At 52.2% G+C, this 19,910-nt stretch overlaps 7 protein-coding genes across 7 annotated transcripts; 3 read left to right on the forward strand and 4 right to left on the reverse strand.

Annotated features, from left to right (window-relative positions):
• Positions 1-526: 526 nt before the first annotated feature.
• Positions 527-1,718, reverse strand: NCS54_00342100 (Aldo-ket-red domain-containing protein; the record flags this gene model as incomplete). The annotated part of the gene is made up of 3 exons (XM_053148995.1): positions 527-1,266; positions 1,319-1,496; positions 1,554-1,718. The coding sequence occupies 3 exons, from the start codon at positions 1,716-1,718 to the stop codon at positions 527-529; spliced, it is 1,083 nt and encodes a 360-aa protein (XP_053004970.1).
• Positions 1,719-3,382: 1,664 nt separating this feature from the next.
• Positions 3,383-5,187, reverse strand: NCS54_00342200 (MFS domain-containing protein; the record flags this gene model as incomplete). Its single annotated transcript, XM_053148996.1, has 3 exons — positions 3,383-4,130; positions 4,184-4,635; positions 4,693-5,187. 3 exons carry the CDS (start codon positions 5,185-5,187, stop codon positions 3,383-3,385), a joined length of 1,695 nt encoding a protein of 564 aa, XP_053004971.1.
• Positions 5,188-7,016: 1,829 nt separating this feature from the next.
• NCS54_00342300 (Hypothetical protein) lies at positions 7,017-7,763 on the forward strand (the record flags this gene model as incomplete). The annotated part of the gene is made up of 3 exons (XM_053148997.1): positions 7,017-7,034; positions 7,247-7,351; positions 7,440-7,763. The coding sequence occupies 3 exons, from the start codon at positions 7,017-7,019 to the stop codon at positions 7,761-7,763; spliced, it is 447 nt and encodes a 148-aa protein (XP_053004972.1).
• A 2,327-nt stretch (positions 7,764-10,090) lies between these two features.
• NCS54_00342400 (Hypothetical protein) lies at positions 10,091-11,664 on the forward strand (the record flags this gene model as incomplete). The annotated part of the gene is made up of 2 exons (XM_053148998.1): positions 10,091-11,346; positions 11,394-11,664. The coding sequence occupies 2 exons, from the start codon at positions 10,091-10,093 to the stop codon at positions 11,662-11,664; spliced, it is 1,527 nt and encodes a 508-aa protein (XP_053004973.1).
• Positions 11,665-12,194: 530 nt separating this feature from the next.
• NCS54_00342500 (PKS-ER domain-containing protein) lies at positions 12,195-13,229 on the forward strand (the record flags this gene model as incomplete). The annotated part of the gene is made up of 1 exon (XM_053148999.1): positions 12,195-13,229. The coding sequence occupies exon 1, from the start codon at positions 12,222-12,224 to the stop codon at positions 13,227-13,229; it is 1,008 nt and encodes a 335-aa protein (XP_053004974.1). The 5' UTR covers positions 12,195-12,221.
• Positions 13,230-13,817: 588 nt separating this feature from the next.
• On the reverse strand, positions 13,818-15,230 carry NCS54_00342600 (Hypothetical protein; the record flags this gene model as incomplete). Its single annotated transcript, XM_053149000.1, has 2 exons — positions 14,762-15,230; positions 13,818-14,716 (listed from the first exon to the last, which is right to left on the reverse strand). Exons 1-2 carry the CDS (start codon positions 15,192-15,194, stop codon positions 13,818-13,820), a joined length of 1,332 nt encoding a protein of 443 aa, XP_053004975.1. The 5' UTR covers positions 15,195-15,230.
• A 1,595-nt stretch (positions 15,231-16,825) lies between these two features.
• Positions 16,826-17,754, reverse strand: NCS54_00342700 (Hypothetical protein; the record flags this gene model as incomplete). Its single annotated transcript, XM_053149001.1, has 3 exons — positions 16,826-17,433; positions 17,491-17,704; positions 17,752-17,754. 3 exons carry the CDS (start codon positions 17,752-17,754, stop codon positions 16,826-16,828), a joined length of 825 nt encoding a protein of 274 aa, XP_053004976.1.
• Between the last annotated feature and the right edge of the window lie 2,156 nt (positions 17,755-19,910).

Genomic DNA, 19,910 nt, shown 5'->3' on the forward strand with positions numbered 1-19,910 from the left:
ATTTAAACTTAAACGCTAACTGCCGACCGGATCTCGGCAATGCATACAATTCATGTGATATTTCGCATAGCCGGTTGTGTACCTTGGTAGGTTTGCGTTTCCCCGCATCTCCCGGATCTACCGGCCGACAGATCGAAAGTTGATTCTCTCATCGAGTTTTATCTTGAACCACAACACTGCTCACAGAGGCAGAGTATTGTTGAGACATCGCGTTTGGCATTATTTGGGGATATTGTGGTTGTCATCCTCAACGACAACTCCAAAGGAGGCCGTCAGCCACAACAGTAAAAGACATAGTTTTCAATACATGACGTCATCAAAACACTTGGAGCTATGTTGTTAAACTCGGGCCAGACTATTGTTTCATTACAAAACATGTAATTGAGCTAAGATACAAATGTGGCATTCCTCGCCTCCCTCGCCAAAATACAATCAGGACGAGGGGCAACTCTTGACCATGACACCTGCAGCGACAAACTTGTTCTACCACTCGACACGCCATGTTATTGGCCAATCGACGTTCAAATCAAAAGTGGCCCCAAACAGGTCTTGGCTGATACAGCTCCTCAAGGTAACCCTCTTCATCCTTCGTCAGAACCTTGCCATTGCTTGAAACGGCCTCTTCGATTCTTTCCATCTTCGTACACCCAACAATAGGACTCGTAACCCTCGAATTAATCCAAGCCAGGGCAACGTGAGCCATCGGCCATCCATGTTTCTCAGCGAGCTCCGCCACTCGACCAATGATTTTCTGATCGGCCTCGCTCGTACCAGGTCCTCCTCTTATGATTTGAGACTCAGTCGACTCTCTCGTCGTCAAGCTTGAAGAAGGAGGTCTGGCCAAGTGTCCACGACACAACGGCGCCCAAGGGATAAGCCCTACACCCGTGTCATTGCAGAACCGAATCATTTCCCTCTCCTCTTCGCGGTAGAGCAGGTTATATTGATTCTGCATGCTCACAAACTTGGTCCAGTTATTTCTTTCGGCGCAGAATTGAAGTTGGGCAAACTGAGTTGCCCACATACTACTCGCACCGATGTAGCGGACCTTGCCTGATTGCACCAGGTCATGAAGAGCTTTCATAGTCTCTTCCATGGGCACCGAACTATCAAATCGATGAATCTGCAATAGATCGATGTAATCAGTTTGAAGCCTCTTCAGAGAAGCCTCAACCTGATTGAAGATAGCAGTTCGAGAGAGACCGGATAGGTTCTGATAATCCTTGGATTTGCTGAACTCGGAGCGGAAAACGTATGCTTGCTCCTCTGCCGCAGTTAGCATTGAGTGCAGAGGCCGTTGAGAAGTCAACCAACATACCTGGGGTTTCTCCAACAGTAAAGTAGCATTTTGTGAGAATAACTACCTTCTCTCGGGGAATATCATAGTGTTTGAGAGCCTTGCCAATAATCTCCTCGGAAACACCATTCGAGTACGCATTGGCAGTATCCCAAGTATTCAGGCCCATGTCATAGGCTGCCTTGAGCAATGGCAGCGCCTATGGAACGAACCTTGGTTAGCTTCGAGAAACGTGTTTGTGGCGGCAGAGGCATACTTCGTCTTCTCCAAGTGCCCACGGGAGAGCTCGAGTGTCGCCGAAGCCCATACAACCAAGAATAGGCACAGACACACGGAGTCCAGACCGTCCGAGCTGACGATATTCTACACGTGTGTCTTCCAAGGACTGCTTGAGCCGGCTCGGGAGTTGGATTGTGGACATATTGGCTGTTTAGATTTGATGAATCAGGGGCTTAATACATGTAGAACACCTTGGGTCAGAACAAAAAGGAAATACGAAAAGGTCAACTATATATACGGTTCATACATGTCGCTTCGCAAGTCTACCGTGGTTGTGGTGATGCAGGCACGGCGTTAACGGTCCGGAGTTAACAACTACTATCCACTCCACCGCTCGAGCTCCAAGTTATACTTTACGCCAAAAACGGACTTTAGATTGTTCGAGTCCGACTCGGAGAGTTTTGAGAAACAGTTGGCCCGACGGCCGAGGCTGAGGGGGGGACTTGCAGTGGACTTGCTTTGCCAGCGCCCTAGACAGTATCATGAAGCTTTTGAAGGGGGACACCCACCCTTGCCGACGCAGACATGAGACACATGTCTACAGATACGCTACATAGCAGACCTGGCGGGAATCTTGACCATTTCGACTACATTCCAAGGTCAGCTGGTTCAACCCGAAGTATCCGGAGGGAGGCTCTAAGAAGGAGGTTGAGCCCCAGTTCTCATAACCACTGACAGCTTCGAAAGAGAATATCTCATTGGTCCTATAGATTAAATGATAGCCATTACAAAGAGCTTAGATATGATGGGACACCCGGAGGCCCGATAGGGTCAATGGCTAGCAACGTGGGAGTTGAGCACCGACGAGCATGTCTAGACAATCACCCGAACCCCATATCTCCCCAGATGAGATCAGTTCCAGTAAATAGAGTAATCCCTCCAGGCATCATCCCACAAACCACAAAAGTAGAGTGGGTTAAGCTTAACAATGCTGAGATAGAACTATCAAACGTGTCAGACAACCAGCCCTGCCAACCCGCTTTTATTGGGCCACACTCCCAGACGACGCTTACTAGGTACTTGCAACGACCGTGATATCCCCGGGAAGACGTACCTCGTCAATTCCACTTTTAAATAGACCTCAAGCAACTTCACGGGCTCCTCAGCATGCTTGTCCAGCTCGAGGCTCCCAGGTGATATTGTGCCAGAATCATATCTATGCCCGAGTCATCAGTCTCACCACATTCTTTCCCACCTGTGACACCATTCTGAGAATGAAAATTTCAAGGTGTTGTCCCTCTGGTACTGCTATGGCATACTTGCCAGGCCACCTAACTCCTAGCCGAAGTGTTGACCATGACTTCGGTTCCGTAGCTTGGGCTAACCATCCTGTCACCAAACTCGGTATCTGGCCTCTGAGCTTGCAGAGCTTCTGTCGACTTGCTCTACTGGAACACCGACCTCGTACATGTCGCACGCAAAAGCGGACCGCGGAATGACGTCTACGTGTTCGTGTGCTACCTTCTTCTACGCATTGGACTGTTGCAATCCAAAGTCTGTAGACCGGATGTAACGGAATAGGATATCACCGAGCATGGTACCCTCCTCAGCTCCATTAGTAAACACTTTATGCATGCTTGTTCACAATCTCATTCTTCAAGAAAAGGGGCACCAATTGTAATGAAATTAACCACATCAATTTCATCGAATCATATTCAGTCTGTTTCTGATATATACACATTACGCGCTCATATACATTCGCTTCCTTTCACCTCCTTCCTCAGACTACCGCTCCAACTTTGTAAGTATAAATGATTCATGTATGCATCTTGCAAGATCAAACGATGGTAACCAGAGGGTATTCGATTAGACGGCAGAGTCGTCGTGCTCAGCCTTGGCAACAGCCTTCTTCTCGAGGATCTCACCAGCGCCCATGGTCTCGGCAAAGGTGGTATGGGGCTTCCACTTGGCAGAGTTGCGGGGGGTGGTCTCCTCCATCATCTTGTCGACCTGCTCCAGAGACAGTCCCTTGGTCTCAGGGACCAGGAAGTAAGAGTAGACAAAGGCGCATGTGCAGAGACCTCCCCAGATGAAGAAGACGGACGACTTGAGGTTGCCTCGGTTCTCGCCGACCATGTAGGGGGTGATGACAGCGATGATGGTGTTCCACAGCCAGTTGGAAGCAGTAGAGAGACCAACACCACGAGATCGGATGGGGAGAGGGAAGATCTCGCCAATGACGATCCAGGCACCGGGACCCCAGGTGGAGGCGAAGAAGAAGATGAAGATGGCAATGAAGGCGATCTGGGCGTTGACAGCGCTGATGTTGTCGGCAGTGACCTTGTCAGGGTCGTCCTCGGTGGGAGTGGGATGGGTGTGGTTGAAACCGATAGTGACACCGATGATGGCAACGAGGAACTGGCAGACAAGCATGCCGAAGGCACCGATGATGAGGATGCTGCGGCGACCGAAGCGCTCGACGGTCCAGAAGGACAGGGGGGTCGAGAAGACGTTGACCAGGGTGAAGATGAGCGAGATGAGGAAACTGTTGTCGATGGCACCAGTGGACTGGAGGAAGGGGGTGGAGTAGTAGAAGATGAAGTTGACACCAGTCCTGGGAATATTGTTAGTCAAGGATTCCAAGGGAAATGAAAGGTGGGCACATACCATTGCTGCATCATCTGAAGAGAGGTACCGAGGATGGTTCGGCGAAGGTTAGACTTGCCATCCCAGAGGCTGCCCCTGAAGCAGTTGGCCCAGCTGCCGATCCAAGAGGTGGAGGGAATGATTTGGCGCTCGTACTCCTCGTTGGCGATAATCTCAGCCAGCTCGGTCTGGACATACTTGGAGTCCTTGGGCTGACCACGAACACGGGAGAGGGCGTCAATGGCGTCTTCGATACGGCCCCTCTTGACAAAGTATCGTGGAGAGTCGGGGAGGAACAGGAGACCACCACCGAGGATGACAGCCCAGGGGAACTGGATGGCGATGGGAATGCGGTAGGAGTTGGGGTTGTAGAAGTCCTCAGTTCCGTAGACGATGCAGGCGGCGAGCAGCAGACCGATGGTGATGCAGAATTGGTAACCAGCGACGAGAGCACCACGAACCTTGCGGGGGCACTGGGAAAGAAGTGTCAGTAAGGGTTGTCAGGCAGAGGCATCGTGGTAGCAACTTACAATCTCAGACATGTACAGGATAACAATGGCAGACTCGAAACCGACACCGATACCGGCAATGAGACGACCAGCGACGATGCAAGCAAGAGGATCACCATGACCAGTAACCATCTGGATAACAACACCGAGGCAGTAGATGATGCAACCAGTAATGACAGTCCACTTGCGGCCGATGCGGTCAGCGACATCACCGGCGATGATAGCACCGAAGAAGGTACCGCAGGAGAGAATAGAGACGATCAGAGACTGGTGGCTTTCGCGGAGCTTGTCGTGGCCAAGGCCCTCGACCTCGTGGATGAAGTACTTGGAACCATTGACACCGTTGATGTACCCAGAGTCGTAACCGAAGAAGATGCCACCGAAGGAGGCAAAGGCGCACATGAGGTAGGCCTTCCAGGTGACAGGAGCCTCGATCTGGTCGATGTTGTCGGCCGTCTGGAGGGCGACCGAGTGGTTGCGAGCGCCCTCGTCGTGGTGGGTTTCGTCGACACCCATGGTGAAGATGTTGCTGCTAGGTTGCAGAGGCGACTTCAGCGATGGGGTTGGTGAGCACAGTATATGTTTTGGCTCGGTGGTGGGTGGATCAGAGACTCTGAAGTTGTGTGCAGATCAGAGACCCGGTTGGATAATGAATCAGAGAAAGAAGAGACCCCAGGTGTAAGAGAGACAGGAGGGGGATATGCTTCAAGAGGGGGGATTGTAGTAGAAGGTGAGAGTGTGAGACAGTGATGATGAACCAAAGCGAGAGAGACTGTTCCACGAGAAGGGGAGGAGGGCGTCTTTTAATCTTGAGCAGGAAGGAAGGCAGGAGGAGGCATGAAGGAAGGAAGGAGCATGTTACCTATTCCGCCCTTGCACCTGCCTGCCTCTCAACATGCATCAACGCAGCGAATCCAATCTACCTGCATGCAGCCCAGCCGGCGGCCAGCTGAGGCAAGTACGTTCCGGTACCCGTTCGGCGGAATGAATGGCCAAAGCTCCCGGTGACTCCTGCCAACTAACGCCAAGCTCAACAAGGTGACAGAAGGTGGAAAGCTGCCAACTCCGGCGCGAGTGTGCGTGTGGTGCATCATCTCGGACGGTGTCCACGAGCCTTTCTCGGATGCGCGATGCCTCGGAGGAGTGGGCGTCCCATGGGGGAGTACAAGGCACGTATGGGGCATGGGGGGGAAAGGTGAGGTGTGTGTATGGGATCAGAACATGACCTTTTTTTCTGTTACTGTATGCACGCCCCCCAGCAGAAGCTTGAGCTTGCATGTTACGGGGAGAGCTTGTTGGAAAGCATGAGGCACGGGGATGCCCGGACACGGAGACGCCCCCGGGGGGTGTGTGTTTTGTGTGTTTGCAAGCCGCCGCATCGTCAATACGCGGGTGTGTGAGATCAGGAAAAAAAAAAGCGTGTTAGTGATTCAGAGACAGAGACCGTTTGGACGGATTAGGCACGGAGCGAGCTGCAACAAACTGCAGAATTCGAGGTGATCGGCGGTCATGATTGGATGACTCTCTCTACTTTGGCAGTGTTTGGCAGTGTTCAGCGGTGCTCAACAGTGTTCTGTAGTGTTCTTCACCGGAGGCCGCCGCCGTGATTGGCCGCGTGCTCACCTCGACAACGAGATCGCATCTCTCATGTGGTGTCTCGGCCTCGGTCTCAGCCCGTCTTCTTCACTGTAAAGAAAAAAATGTGCCGTTCCACGCGCCCAGCGTCTGGGGAATCGCGTGGGGATGCGGACCCCGGCCGCAAGGGGAGCTACGAGGTAAGGCCGATGAGAGTGGAGGGACGGTTGGCCCACAACCGTTTGTACCGGCCCAGATGGCCCAGAGAAGCGCCGAGTACCTGCCGGCCGTTATTACCCACGGGACCTGGCGACGGGCTTCCATGGCGAGTTCTAGAGCCCGGGAGACGGCGGGCGGAAGAGGACGGGTCGCCAAGGGGAGCTGGAACCGGGGGGACGGTAAAGTGTTCACGTTTTTTGCTCGAGTCCAGTTCTGGTGTACTGTAAATCACATCAAGTCAAATCTTGAAAGTCGTAGAATCAAGCTTGAAAAATCGCCAAAGCTTTCACCCCTCCATCGCATCCCATCCCGCAACCCCGTCCTCCCGCTGGATTCGGCGATCCTTTCCAAGGATTGGATGCGACGTCTGTAACTCGACTTTTCCATGTAAGCAACCCACCTTTTTCCCCCGGGTCCCTTTTCCCACAGGCGGCCATCCAGCCAGTCACCCACCAGAGCCCGACATCCAGGGGCTTTCTCGCCCACACACCACCTTACAACCTGCTGCACTGCGCGGGGAAGAGCCTTGGAGTCCAGAGCCAGGGTCCCCAATGGGCGAATTTTCGGTGGTACTCTACGCGCTACCTTGCCTGGGGCCCGGGGCTACATGGCATGGCATGGTTGTAATTGACCGAGCTGGCCACCGCTTGGCACTAGTCTTGAGGCATTCTGGAGATCCCCCCAGCTGGGGGAACATGCGAATAGCTTGGGGAAAAGAATCGGACCTCCTCCTCTTTCTTGCATCTCCTCTTCCCTCTACACCAACTTTGACCATCCCCAGAGAGCTGAGCCCCCTGGGGAAAATGCCTCCGAGTCGGCCACCGAGATCACGGCACAGCGGCATGCTCTAACCCCAGACTCTCCGGATTTCGAGCCCATCCGGTGCGTCGCGGGGAGAAGAGTCTGGCCGAGAAGGGGCCTTATTTTCCCAGATCGAGAAGGGCACATTTCGGCTGAGCTGACAGCTGTGCCAGAAGTCAACAGCTCGCTCCGAAGCTAACTGTCAATTTTTCCCTACAACTGAACAGAAGCCCAGCCACCATCGTCACGGGAACTCGAAATCGTGCCCTGTCATGCACAAGTCCGGGCCGAAACGTCAGGGCCAACGAGGGCTCAAGCGACGGCACCACTTCGTGGTCCAAGCTGGTCGATCAGAGCAGCAGCCGCGAATGGGTGCCGGCATGGATTGGATTGGGATTACAGTACTGTACTGTACGTACACATCCATAGGTACCCAATCTGCGTGTGTGTGCATACCTACATGGATGGTCTTCCGTTTACAAAGTCCTTTCATGTGAGGAAGAGACAACGGAGAGCTGCAGGACGAGAGATGAAGCAAATAAGCGACGAGAGAGAGCCCGAGATGGAATCACTTGTAGACTAGTTACTGTAACACGACTACACCTCTTCGATTGCGGCTTCAACCCAAAAATAATTACAGTGCTCTAGACCAACAATGCAACGAACGGGCGGGTACCCGACAGCCTGTTTACCTTTAACGTTGCACATTTGACTTTTTTTTTTGCTCCTCATGTCTCTCGCTTGTCTCGCCACTGATCAACTGTCGGGTATCCAGTAAAACGGAGACAAACCGGGGGTCACGAGGTCTGGAGAAAAAAGAGAGAAAGAATACGGAGATAGAGTAGAGAACAAAGTTGCCCACCCAATCCCGGGGCCCCTTACCTTTCCCCTGCAAGGTCTTGACTGTAATTGGGCCCCCCCTTCCCCTCGTGGCGCCCATGCAAGTTCTTAGAAATCCTCTGACACGCACACGCACGATGGCTTCAGAAAGAGTCCGGCCGAAGGACCCACCTCCCGTCGCCTCTATGCCAATTCATTACGCCAAAGGTGTGCTCGTGACGGTACAGACTCTGCTCTTGCTCGGCCGAGACCCGAGAACGAAGTCCTTGACTAAGAACTCTGTAATCTCTCTTCAGGACCGAAGCTTTCGGTCTCGGGTGCCTGTCCAAACGTGGTAACGGTCCGGCCGGCGTCAGCGATGCCTCTATTTCCGGGCCTTGGTTTTGTGAAGCCTCCCATTCCAGTCACCTCGTACCTGCCCAGTCACGAGGTAAGCTGGTGTCTCCTGTTTCCTCTTGGCTCCGGTCATCCTCACTCGCTCACCTTGCCATTGCCGAAGAGTTCCTCCGGAGCGGTGGGGCATTCAAAGATTCTTGCTTCTCCTTTCCCAGATGCGTCGCTCTCCTTTGTCCTTTTCGGTCGAGGCCATCGTGGACCTCCCTGCCTCGTGTGAAGGAAGAGTCATGGTCTGAGACAATCACGCCTGTTCTTGTCTGACACCACAGACCAACATCGATCGTCGCCAGCCACCATCTTTCCCCGCAGTCAATCACTCCCTCCCTCGCTCAAATCCATGGCAACGTTGAATCCCAAGGGGAGGGTATGCCAAGACACATTCCTAGACGCCGTATCGCGCCACCTGTAGACAAGCCACCGCACCTCATCGTCATGCTCACTGCCCGTCATCACCATGGTCTTGCCAAGGCGCCAAGATCGTCAATCGATCGTCCTCAACTCGCTACCGCCAGCAAATGACAGCGTGGCTGACCATGAGTATCGCGGTTATCATTCATTCTCTTTGCTTTCCGCTGCATCGTGGCCGTTGCCTTTCCGTCTTCTTTCCGCTCGTCGCTGTCAATCAGCGGGGTCGTGAGCGCTGCCAGAGTCAATCGATCCATCGCATGTAGATCCATGCCCTACCCTACAGCAGAAGATGAGGATACCACGAGATCAATAAAAACGTAAAAAATGTAGACTACGAGTTGTCGCATTCTAAGAATGTGAATATTGTGATTAATTCATGTGAATATTAGCATAATACTGGCGCGAAGCCTTAAAAAGATCTACATCCGAAATGAATGTCTCACTTGGTGGATCGGATCGGATCTTGTTTGAGATGGATGCCGTGACATGCAAGACACCCTAGACCTTTACCGACAAGACAACCTCATCACGTATCTCTATGCAAATGTCTTTCTGTTGTTTCATTCTTTCATCGCGGGCTTTTAATTTTTGTCAAGACATTGTCGTGTTTGCCTCCGGCGGCTCTGCCGAGGGCCTCCTGCGGAGTGCCGTCCTCGCTGCGCTCGAAGTCGTCAACCGAGATTAAACGACCGGGTGCACTCTGGGAATGCCCTCAATTTATCCCCTCCATCATAATTTTGGTGGCTGACCTCTCCTCACGTGCAGTCAGCAATCTTCAACGTGGCAGCACCTCAAACACCAATAAATAATCCCCCAATCCCCCAACGTTGTCCTCTACCCTACAACTCGTCCAAAATACAACACACCTTTATCTAGTGCAATAAATCATCACACTCGGATATCTTGACTACCTATCAACGCTATCAATTAACCCAACTAATCCTGGAAGCTTATGCCAAGACTCTTTCTGCTTACTCGATTAAACCTCATTCAAGCTCGTTTGCAGGGAATAACTTCACTATGGAGGCTGACCGCAGCAGACAGCGCAGGATATGGCCAGATGCAGCTCTGGGAGGGCGTAATCAGGCTGGCAACGTCTGCATGTAAAACGTAGATGGACCCTTTGACAGCGAAATGTCTCAGATTTCCTTAATTCTCCCAGTCATCACTCTATTTCACGATGCTGAGAAGGGGCCTCTTCGCAGGTGCAATCCTCATCGCCATCCTCGGCCTCTGGGCCGCAAACCGTCCCTCAACACCGTTACTACCTCTAAAATTTGGCCGCAAAAACGTCGTCCTCTTTGTAACTTCGGCCCACGATGGCTTTTCCAACGTCCACCTAGCCACAAGCCACGCCCTCTTGGAAAAGTATCCAGACCTGGAAGTCCACTATGCCTCGTTTCCCGATCTCAAGCGCAAGGTCGACCGTGTTTCGGCTGAGCATACCAAGTCAAAGCCTGTTATTTGGCATGAGTTGCCTCCTCCGGGTATCGTGGCTGCGTATCTGCGTTCCTTTGGAAGCGTCGCTGGTCTCATGAATGTGCCTGGGCTCAAGGGCATAAAACGGGCTGTCAAGGACATACAGACCGTCGCTGCCCCCTGGGATGCCGAAGAACATTGGATCCTATACAAAACCATCTTCGATGTAATCAAGGAGGTTGACCCTGCCGTGGTCATCCTCGATATCCTCTTCAAGCCGGCAATTGAAGCAACTCAGGACCTCAACTACAAACACATATTCGTAACGCCCAACTCCTTCGTCGACACGTGCGTGCACAAAGAACCATGGGCAGCCATGCTCTGGAAGTTTCCCTCCACGGGATCTGGCTACCCATTCCCCCTCCCCTGGCATCTCATCCCAGCAAACATCTTCTTCGAGATCCGCATCGACTACGCCATCATATCCGGTCCCAGAGTTCGAAGCATGGTGCCGTACCTCAAAGGAAAGGGCATCAAGAACCCAATCGACTCTCTCGCCTGGGACAGGCCAGACGTTCCTCTGCTGTCAGGTACCATCCCCGAGGCAACCCTCCCTCTGCACGCGGTCCCTGAAAACGCCAAATACTGCGGCCCCGTCGTCCTCGAGACTGCATCCCTCAAAGAGCAAGATGCGGAGATGGCCGAGTGGCTGTCCAAGGCGCCAACGATACTCGTCAACCTCGGCAGTGGCGTGCGATTCGACGAGACTCAGGCGCGCTCCATGGCGCAGGCATTCGTGCCTGTTCTCGAAAAGACGGACGCGCAGATTCTCTGGAAGATGAACAAGCACGGCGAATACGACGATTCATTCCTGCAGCCCGTGAAGCAACACTTCGACAGTCGACGGCTCCGCATCGAGTCCTGGATCAAAGCTGACCCAACGTCATTGCTTGCGACGGGTAATGTCAAATTGGCCGTCCACCACGGCGGCGCAAACTGCTACAACGAAGCCATCCTGTAAGCATCGTCAGCTACCAATATCATTCCTCTGCTAACCCCCCTAGTTACGGAGTCCCCCAAGTCGTCCTCCCCGTCTGGTTCGACACGTACACCTACGCGGCGACAGCCGAGTATCGGGGCGTGGGCATCTGGCCAACCAAAGACACAGCCCCAGCCTGGGAAGCCGAATCACTGGGTAAAGCGTTTCTCGACGCTCTCTCCGACGAAACCATGAAGGAAAAAGCCGAGAAGCTGGGTGAGATTGCGCGACAGTACGAAGGTCGTTATTTGGCAGCCAGAGATATTGCAGAGATGGCAGCCAAAGGCCACGACTAGTCGGACGGGCCTATGCCTAGATTAGTACACATCCCCTTTTCTTCCGAGATAGACTTTTGCTGCCCAATGACAATTTTCAAGGATAAACGAACCGCGGCAATTTCCACTTAATAGACTCTTTTCCCGACTCTATGAATCTCGCCGCACGTCGACAGAATTTGCAATACGTCATTGACGTTTGAAGCCAGAGTTGAGTCTTGATGACTGGTGTTTTTTTGTGAACTTGGCGTCGTCTCTAAATAATCCATCAGCCATAATAACAAACACACACTTATCGACGCATGCCGGCACTAGAATAACCATGATACTGCAACCTCTTTGATCGGCAATTCGCATTCTCTTCTATCCCACCGAACTCCGATCGGGACCCCCGAAACTCCGCTGCCAAAAAAGAAGCGGAAACGTTTGCCCCTTGCGGACTTGTTGGTTGCGGACCTTTTTTTATCTACCGCCACCGCGGCGAGGCACATGAATAGATATAGAAGCCATCTCCTGACGTGATTCAATTCTACATGTAAACAAACACCTCTCTAATAAACACATCCCCACTCAAGAAAATGGCTTCAATGCGCGCCTGGCAAGCCGCCTCCCCTGGCACATTCCCCCAAATCCTCTCCCTCCGCACCGATATCCCCCGCCCCTCAAACCTCCAAGATGGCCAGATCCTCGTGCAGGTCTCGCACGCGGGTCTCAACCCAGCCGACTACAAGATGTGCGAGCTCGGCGTCGCCTCGAGGGCCATAACCTCATTCCCCAAGATCCCCGGCATGGACCTCGCCGGCCGCGTCGTCGAGGTCGCTGAAGGCGTCACCGAGGCCAAGGTGGGCGATCTTGTCATGGCTAGGGTTGACCCGACAAAGCCTGGCGGTTCTCTGGCCGAGTTTGTTGCCGTGAATCGCGATGGGTATGCCACTCTCCCGGCCGGCTTTGACACGGAGCAGGCGGCGGGAGCTCCGACAGCGGCCGTTACGGCGTACCAGACCATCGCGCCGTACGTCAAGGCCGGAGACAAGGTATTCATCAACGGCGGTTCCGGAGGTGTCGGCCTCTTCGGCATCCAAATCGCAAAGGCTCTCGGCTGTGAGGTTACAGTAACTTGCTCAACCGCAAAGGCCGAGCTGTGCAAGAGTCTCGGCGCCGACGACATCATCGACTACAGGACAAGCGACGTTCTCGCCGAGCTCAAGAAGCGCGGGCAGGTCTTCAGGCATTGCGTCGACAACGTTGGCGACTCACCATCCAACCTTTACGCCTTCTCCGACAATTTCCTCTTCAACGGCAGCAAGTTTCTCTTTGTCGGTGGCCACGTGACAGCAGGCAGCATCATGAGCATCATGAAGACGAGGGTGCTGCCGACATTCCTCGGTGGTGGAAAGAACCATTTCGTCAGCTACATGACCAGCAACAAACGCGAAGACATCGAGCAAGTCCGAGATTGGTTCGTTGAGGGCAAGGTTCGCACAGTTGTCGATTCAGTGTTTGACTATGAGGAGACGGAAAAGGCGTTTGAGCAGCTGAAGAAGGGGTCGAATGGAGGCAAGATTATTATCCGAGTTCAAAAGTAGAGGGCACGACGACGAGATACCAGACTGTAATGATTGTTGGACGGGAGATACCAAATAGGCTACAATTATTTTAATTTCATTGGTTACCTACGAAGATGTCTCCATGGTACCATGCTTCCCAGTGTTGACTATTGCAACACCATTCAAAACGGTCGGCGAAGCCTGCTTCACGGGATCGCCAGGCTCAACGTCTTGCCAACAGTCTTGGATAGGAAGACCCTGCCATCAAAAAGGGAGTGTTGACTCCAAGGGGTGCTTCAATGAAGCCGTCCTCCACCGGTGTGCCCGAATACGTACGGGGCGTCGACATGACTTCAGCTTGCAGAGGTGAATCGAGATCACCTCACGGCAGGCTTGCATTGCGGATCTCCCGACGCCTTCGCCTTACTCAAGCTGGCCTGACCGATGTCGGGGAGGCCCAAGTAAAGCCGACGGATGACGGCGACGGCGTGTGTTGCAAGGTTGTTGGGGCATCTAGAGGACACGAATTGCTTCTGGACATGATGCATCTCGGCTTGTCCTCTTGTGGTTGGCTAGGCATCGGCAAGCCCTTTACTCCTAGATCTGATCGATCAGAGTGGCTGCAGATCAAGTTCCTAGACCAGTCGCAAACTTGCGCGCAACCCATGCAGCGCCGTGCTCCTCGTACTCCTTCTTGGTCACGGCCAGCTTGTTGATGTGAGGATGATTTGCTAGATTTGCACCGCCGTACCAAGTATTAGTGATGGGATCCGCAGGCCTTGCGACACGCACTATGCAATCGTCGGGCACCAGCTGAACAACCTCCTTCTGCAGTCGCTGGATGAAGCCGTCGAGGTGCGTGTTCCCTCCCACAACGATGATGTTGGCAAGAAGACTCGGCCAGAGCCCAATGGGAAGTTCGTTCAATGACTCCTGAACTAGGTCCGCCAGGCCGGGCTGCCTAATCCCGGCATCAGATGGACTGAACAGGAGTTCGGGAACAGTGAACCTCTCGTTGCGAAGCGTCAAGGCGTCCTCCTCCGATTGCGCTGCAACCTTTTTCGCTCTCGAGTGTCGTGAAGGTTCGTAGTCGCAGAGGATACCCTTAGATCGAGTGTGAAAGTCGGGAAGGATATAGTCTTTGGCAATGCCACCTCCCGTGAGGTAATCCGGCCTTCTGTCTCCTCGAGTACCCTTCCATGACTTTTCTAGGTCCGTCTTAAAGTCTGCTGAAACATAGCAGGAGAGCTCCTTCATCTCATTGACAATGTAGGTATCATTTCGCATGTCGAAATGCCGGAGTGAGATCAAACGGGTCAGGTAATTGGTGAGGACCTTTCCACCGACGTCCAGTCTCTTGATGGCTGACTGCAAGGGTCGGCCTTGGAGGAGTGGTGTGACGGTTGTATGCGAGTATCCGGAATCGATTACCATGACGGCTTCGGCAGGAGTGTTTGCGACGGCTGGGTTCTCTTGGGGTGTGCGAAAGATGCTCTGAATGTCGTGGTAGGCATTGAATGTTGGGCCTGGACTGTCAGCCAGAGGTCAAGCACCAGGAGAAGTGGGCATACCTATTCCACGGTAATAGCTTGTGAACCCGTATTCCTCAAAAACAATCTGATCACAATTTGTTTGTAGTATCGGTAATCCATTCGGCGGCTCAGCAAGTATCAGCCTCGTCTCGGCCGGGTCAATCTTTGTCGTCGCATTCTCGAACAGCTCCCGATCCCAAATCTCCTTCTGCGCCTCCCAATTCACGATAAACCCCTTCTCAACCGGTCTCCGAAACTGAATCTCCCCAAAATCCCGACACTTTTCAATCTCGGAGGCGACGTAGACCTTTCTCGCGCGGTCGCGGGCGATGTAGTTTGGGATGACGCGCGGCTCGTCAATCTTTCCGTCGCGTACAAGACCAGCCTTGATGGTGTCGGCGCCGTTGTCGAGCACGAGGGTCGTCGTCGGGGCCTTTGGCGGCGCGGGCTTGGCTTTGCGTCCTCCCGCCATGACGCCTTGTTGAGGTTTTGAGGTGGTGTTTGCTGATGATGGAGATGTCAAGAGTTGGACGCGAACACGACTTCACGTGGAAAGTGGGGCCGCAGTCGCCGTGATCATGAACTCCCGATCAGAGCGATACCGGCTTCATCATTTTCACAATTCATCTACAAGACGACGAGAAGAATACAGTGGAGTGAAACTTTGCTATTGATTCTGCCAGATATTCTTTGTTATTCTATCCCTATGCTCCAAACCCTTGAGAACCAGCTCCAAACGATTTCGGTTCTATCCCTTCTCCTACAAATACTTGCGCAAGAAAGCAAGCTGCGCGGCAATGTTCTCCTCGAAAAATGCATTCCTATAGGCACTGAAGTAGCCGCAGTCTAGTTCAAGAAGCTCCTTCGGCTCGCCAGCTCTAGCAAAAGCCTCAAGCTGAACTCGCGGATCAACGACTGAATCCTGAAGACACACCGTCATGAACAGCGGCTTTGGAGAGATTTGAGTTACAAAGGCGCTGGGTTCAGATCGAATCGCGTGAAACAAACTCTGAGCTGTGGCCTTTTTTTCTTTGTCATGGCCTATTTCCTTGACGACTTGAAGATGACGCCAGCACTCCTCTGTCCCCAAGGTGGTCCCGTTGGCAGGGTTCGGGCCTCTTCCAAGCTGTCGGGAAAGATTCGCATGTAAGTCGGATCTGAAGCTGATGTTTCGCCGCGGTCATTGTAGATCTGAGTGATGACGGATTTTGGCAAAGCCTCCCCGGTTGACCTGCCTGAGACGAAAGGCACATGCGCGACAACCACCTTGACAAGTGGATCGATTACGCCGACAATCAAAGCAATGCCTCCAGAGAAGCTGCTGCCCCAGAGAGTAATACGGTCTGTTTAGACGTCAGGACGCGTGGTTACGTAGTGAATCACGTCGTGAGCGTCTTGTGTTTGCTCGTAGTGGTTCGTATGATGGTTTTGATGCGAGAGGTTGCCCTGGATCCGTCATAATATGTCCATCTATGGGTCTCGTCCTGGCAAGGGGTGAGGTTCGCATAACTCGACACTTGCCGCACCTCAGCAGATCTCATAATCACCGCCCAAGACGCCAAGACCTATCTGATCCGATTTATCAGAGATCTCCGAGAGGAGGAGCGGCTAAGATTAGTGATCATACAACACCCCTCCTCTGGATAGCCTCCTCTTGATAAAGTCCGACGGAGTTTCGACACCATGTCAAGTTTCACGCACATCAGATTGAATCCCCATCGCACTTTGGAAGATGCTTTGCGAGCAATCAGCTGAGTTTGGGCCTGCTCTCGTGACTCAATAACCAAACATTGTGATCAAAATGGAAATCAATCTCAGGGGCTAGGTCGGAGGATGTCACAACGCATCGAGCTCGGTCACTTACACCGCCATAAGTGTTTTGTATCCCGCTGCCATTTAGGAATCCCGTTGCGCTTCTAGTCTGCCTTGGCTATGTCCTTATGTGTCGGGTCGGGCAACTTCCCCAGAAGTGGATGTATCACATAGGCAATAGTAGTTCGGGATATTTGAGACTCATTTTCACTTGTTTAGCGAACCATACTATGTCCATGCAGGCAACATTATTACGTGAAGCCATTGCTACAGGGCGGTCGACACTGACCCCTATTCCCCGTAAAGGGCCTTGATAACCGTTTCATCATCAACAGGACCATTCTTGTAGTCCAAGCCCTTCGTGACCTCATACATCTTTTTAACCAACTTTTGGTGCTCTTCTCCCCTAATGAGATTGAAAAAGGTCTCGCTGTCGTGGAGAGTATCAGACTCTTTCGGGCAAGAAGAAGCATTGATGCTGGCCTTGGAGGCCGACAACGCAGATTTTGGAAAAAGAGCAATTCTCTTGGCAATATCATCAACCTTTTGGGCCAACTCTTCAGAGTCGAAGGCCCTGTTAATCCAGCCAATCCTCTCTGCCGTATCGGCATCAACTTCATAGCCGGTGAGGATGTATTCAAAGGCTCGGGCACGCCCAATCTGCTCGACAAGATGCTGGACGCCCCCTGCCCCGGGAATGATACCAATTCTGCACTCTGGGTGTGCGAGGCGCGCCTTGCCTCTACCGGCAAAGCGCATGTCGCAGTGCAGAGCAAACTCGCTACCCATTCCGCGGGCGATGCCGTCGACCTCAGCGATGAAGATGATGGGCGATTTGAGTATCTTGAACAGGATCTTGTGGAAGGTAACTGATACCTGCTCTTCGATGGACGGGCCATCTGGTTTGGATCACGTTAGGGTTGTCACAGGTCTGGCGGCTGCAGGGTCTCACGTACCTGGGCCGGACTGTCTTAAGTCATAATGCGCAATGAAAAAGTATGGATTGTTGCTCGAGAAGATGACGACTTTGACATCGTCGTCCAAAGACTCAAGTGCATTGGCCATTTCCTCCATGAGATCCCAGTCCCACAGATTGGAAGCACCATTTTGGATGACGATTCTCACCACACCTGGGACTGTGGGTGACACGCTGATGGTCTTGTATTGGGACTAATTCCCATTAGATCTTAGTGAGAACTGAATAGAGACAGACTCACCATGTTGAAAATTTATCGTTCAAATCTTGAAAACCTGATGTGCGCAGGTGTGAAAGAGATAGTTGAGGCTATCAACTCAGATCTGGCAACAAGTTGCTATCAGAATCATCCATACATTAACATAATGGCATGGGAGGCCCATATATGCGTTATAATTAGTAGTGAGGAAGTAGTAGATAACCTCGGCAGGATTGAATGAGGAGAACGAACTCCTCATCGGATGTTGCACCCGAGGCTGTAGATGTACCAGAGTCATTCATCCCTTGACTAGCATGTGGTACCGCAAACGCCTCAACTATAACACAAGGATGACCTTTCAACGACCAAGACGAATGCGGAGTAAAGGGGCTGGCCCTTTGCATGGCGCATATCAGGAGAGGGTGTGAAGGACAAGCTGGGAATTTGTCATCCAACCTCCACACCATGATAGCCTTGGCCTTAATTACTAAACCAAACGCCTAGGGGCTCCTTCCATAGGGGCTCCTTCCATACAGGCTTAGAGGTAGATTGACAGCATGTCCTGGACATGTTGCATGATGCCACATGTGGTGGAGTAATAAGGGGGGTTCACGACTCCACTCGGTGTCAGTTTGTCAGAACTCCGATACACCATATAGGTATTGGCCTTCTAAAGAAGATCTAAATAGATGTGGTATGCAAAGGTTCGTTGCGGGTAACTCAAGGCATCAGTGGCATCTCGAGATTGATTGGAGTTTTCAGTACAGTGTCCTTGATCAGTTATGAAGCTTGAACCCTCTTGCTCAATTTCAGGGGAATGGCTTTTACTGCCTGAATATGTTTTATTTGTCTTGCCTAACCTTAAGGCAAAGATATTTAGGATACGGATAGCACTCTATCAAAATCCTTCTCTTACCTCCTCGCAGTTACCGGAATCCTTTGTTTGCCAATTCGACCTTCCCGGGCCGAGGTTCTCTGGCTTCCGATTAAGTGCAATCCTTCCACTTCAAGCAACGAGTCCTTGACTTGGTGTAGTGACAAGGCCGGCGTTTTCGTGGTGGGATAATGTCATTCCGTCAAACGGGAGATCAGACACCGTCTTTTCGAGCTCGGAGCTAAAAACACAACGGCAGTACATAGAAAGCAGACGGTACGAAGTCTCCCGGTTGGAAGGGGTTGTGATCTTCGAGGTGAGGTTGGCCATATAAACGCCGTCGGAGTTTTTATAGCTTTCATAGCGTTGAACAAAGTTAGCCAACGGAATCTCCTAGAGCGGGGAACTCATGGAACGGAATTGTTTGCGATTGACCAATGAAATAGGCTAAACTTGGGGTTCTATAGGATGACCAACATTTCAATTTGGCTGCACGGGCGTTGTACTGTTTACAAGATTGCCGTGCTTCATACCAAAGCTGATCATGAAGTGAGAAGCGGAGGACTATGAAGATACTCACAGGCGTAGAGAGCCTCACTAATGCCAAGCTCTCACAGAAGGTACAATTAGACTGATAGCAGGTAACTATTAGAAAAGAAAGTCATCGTAGAACCACTGTAGTCGATATAATGCCTGTACGCGGCAGTATCAAGGTCGCCCCGGTTCTTGACCCGGTGCCAGTCCGCCGTGGTATGATATGATATCAACATCATAAGCCTATTCACGATGCGCTTTTCCAACCATGAGCCTGACCCAGTAATAGCGGACATTGAAGAAACGTCGTGATACATAGAAAATCATGTTCGGTATTCAAATCCGAGGGTAGATCTCGTCCGAAGAGGAAGTGAGCCTCGGCCTGGGCTCTCAAACCCCGAGGCATGGTAAACTGTACGCTGCATGTATACTTGATTCAAGTAGAGATATGAGTGAAATCAACGCCGTTGGAAACCGGCATCTCACCAGCACGACTCTCAACAATTCTGGATCAGACAACACAAACAACTCCATCTACTTCATCTTTAACCATGCCTAAGTGGGTTTACCAGCATACCAAAGGCTGCCTCACCCGAGAGGACAAGGAAAAGCTCGCCATGGGAGTGTCAAACATATACATGACGTTTGGTTTGTCCCGCTTCTTCACCCACGTACAATTAATCTCATTCGACCCGGACGACTTTTGGTCAGGTGGCGAGCCTGCCAACAGCTCGGTCACCATCTCCATCTACCACGCCGCGGCCAATATCCGCAACGCTCCCAAAGGCCAGAG

This window comes from Fusarium falciforme, chromosome 3 (assembly GCF_026873545.1).
Source record: "Fusarium falciforme chromosome 3, complete sequence".
In the NCBI taxonomy this organism is placed as follows: Eukaryota; Fungi; Ascomycota; class Sordariomycetes; order Hypocreales; family Nectriaceae; genus Fusarium; species Fusarium falciforme.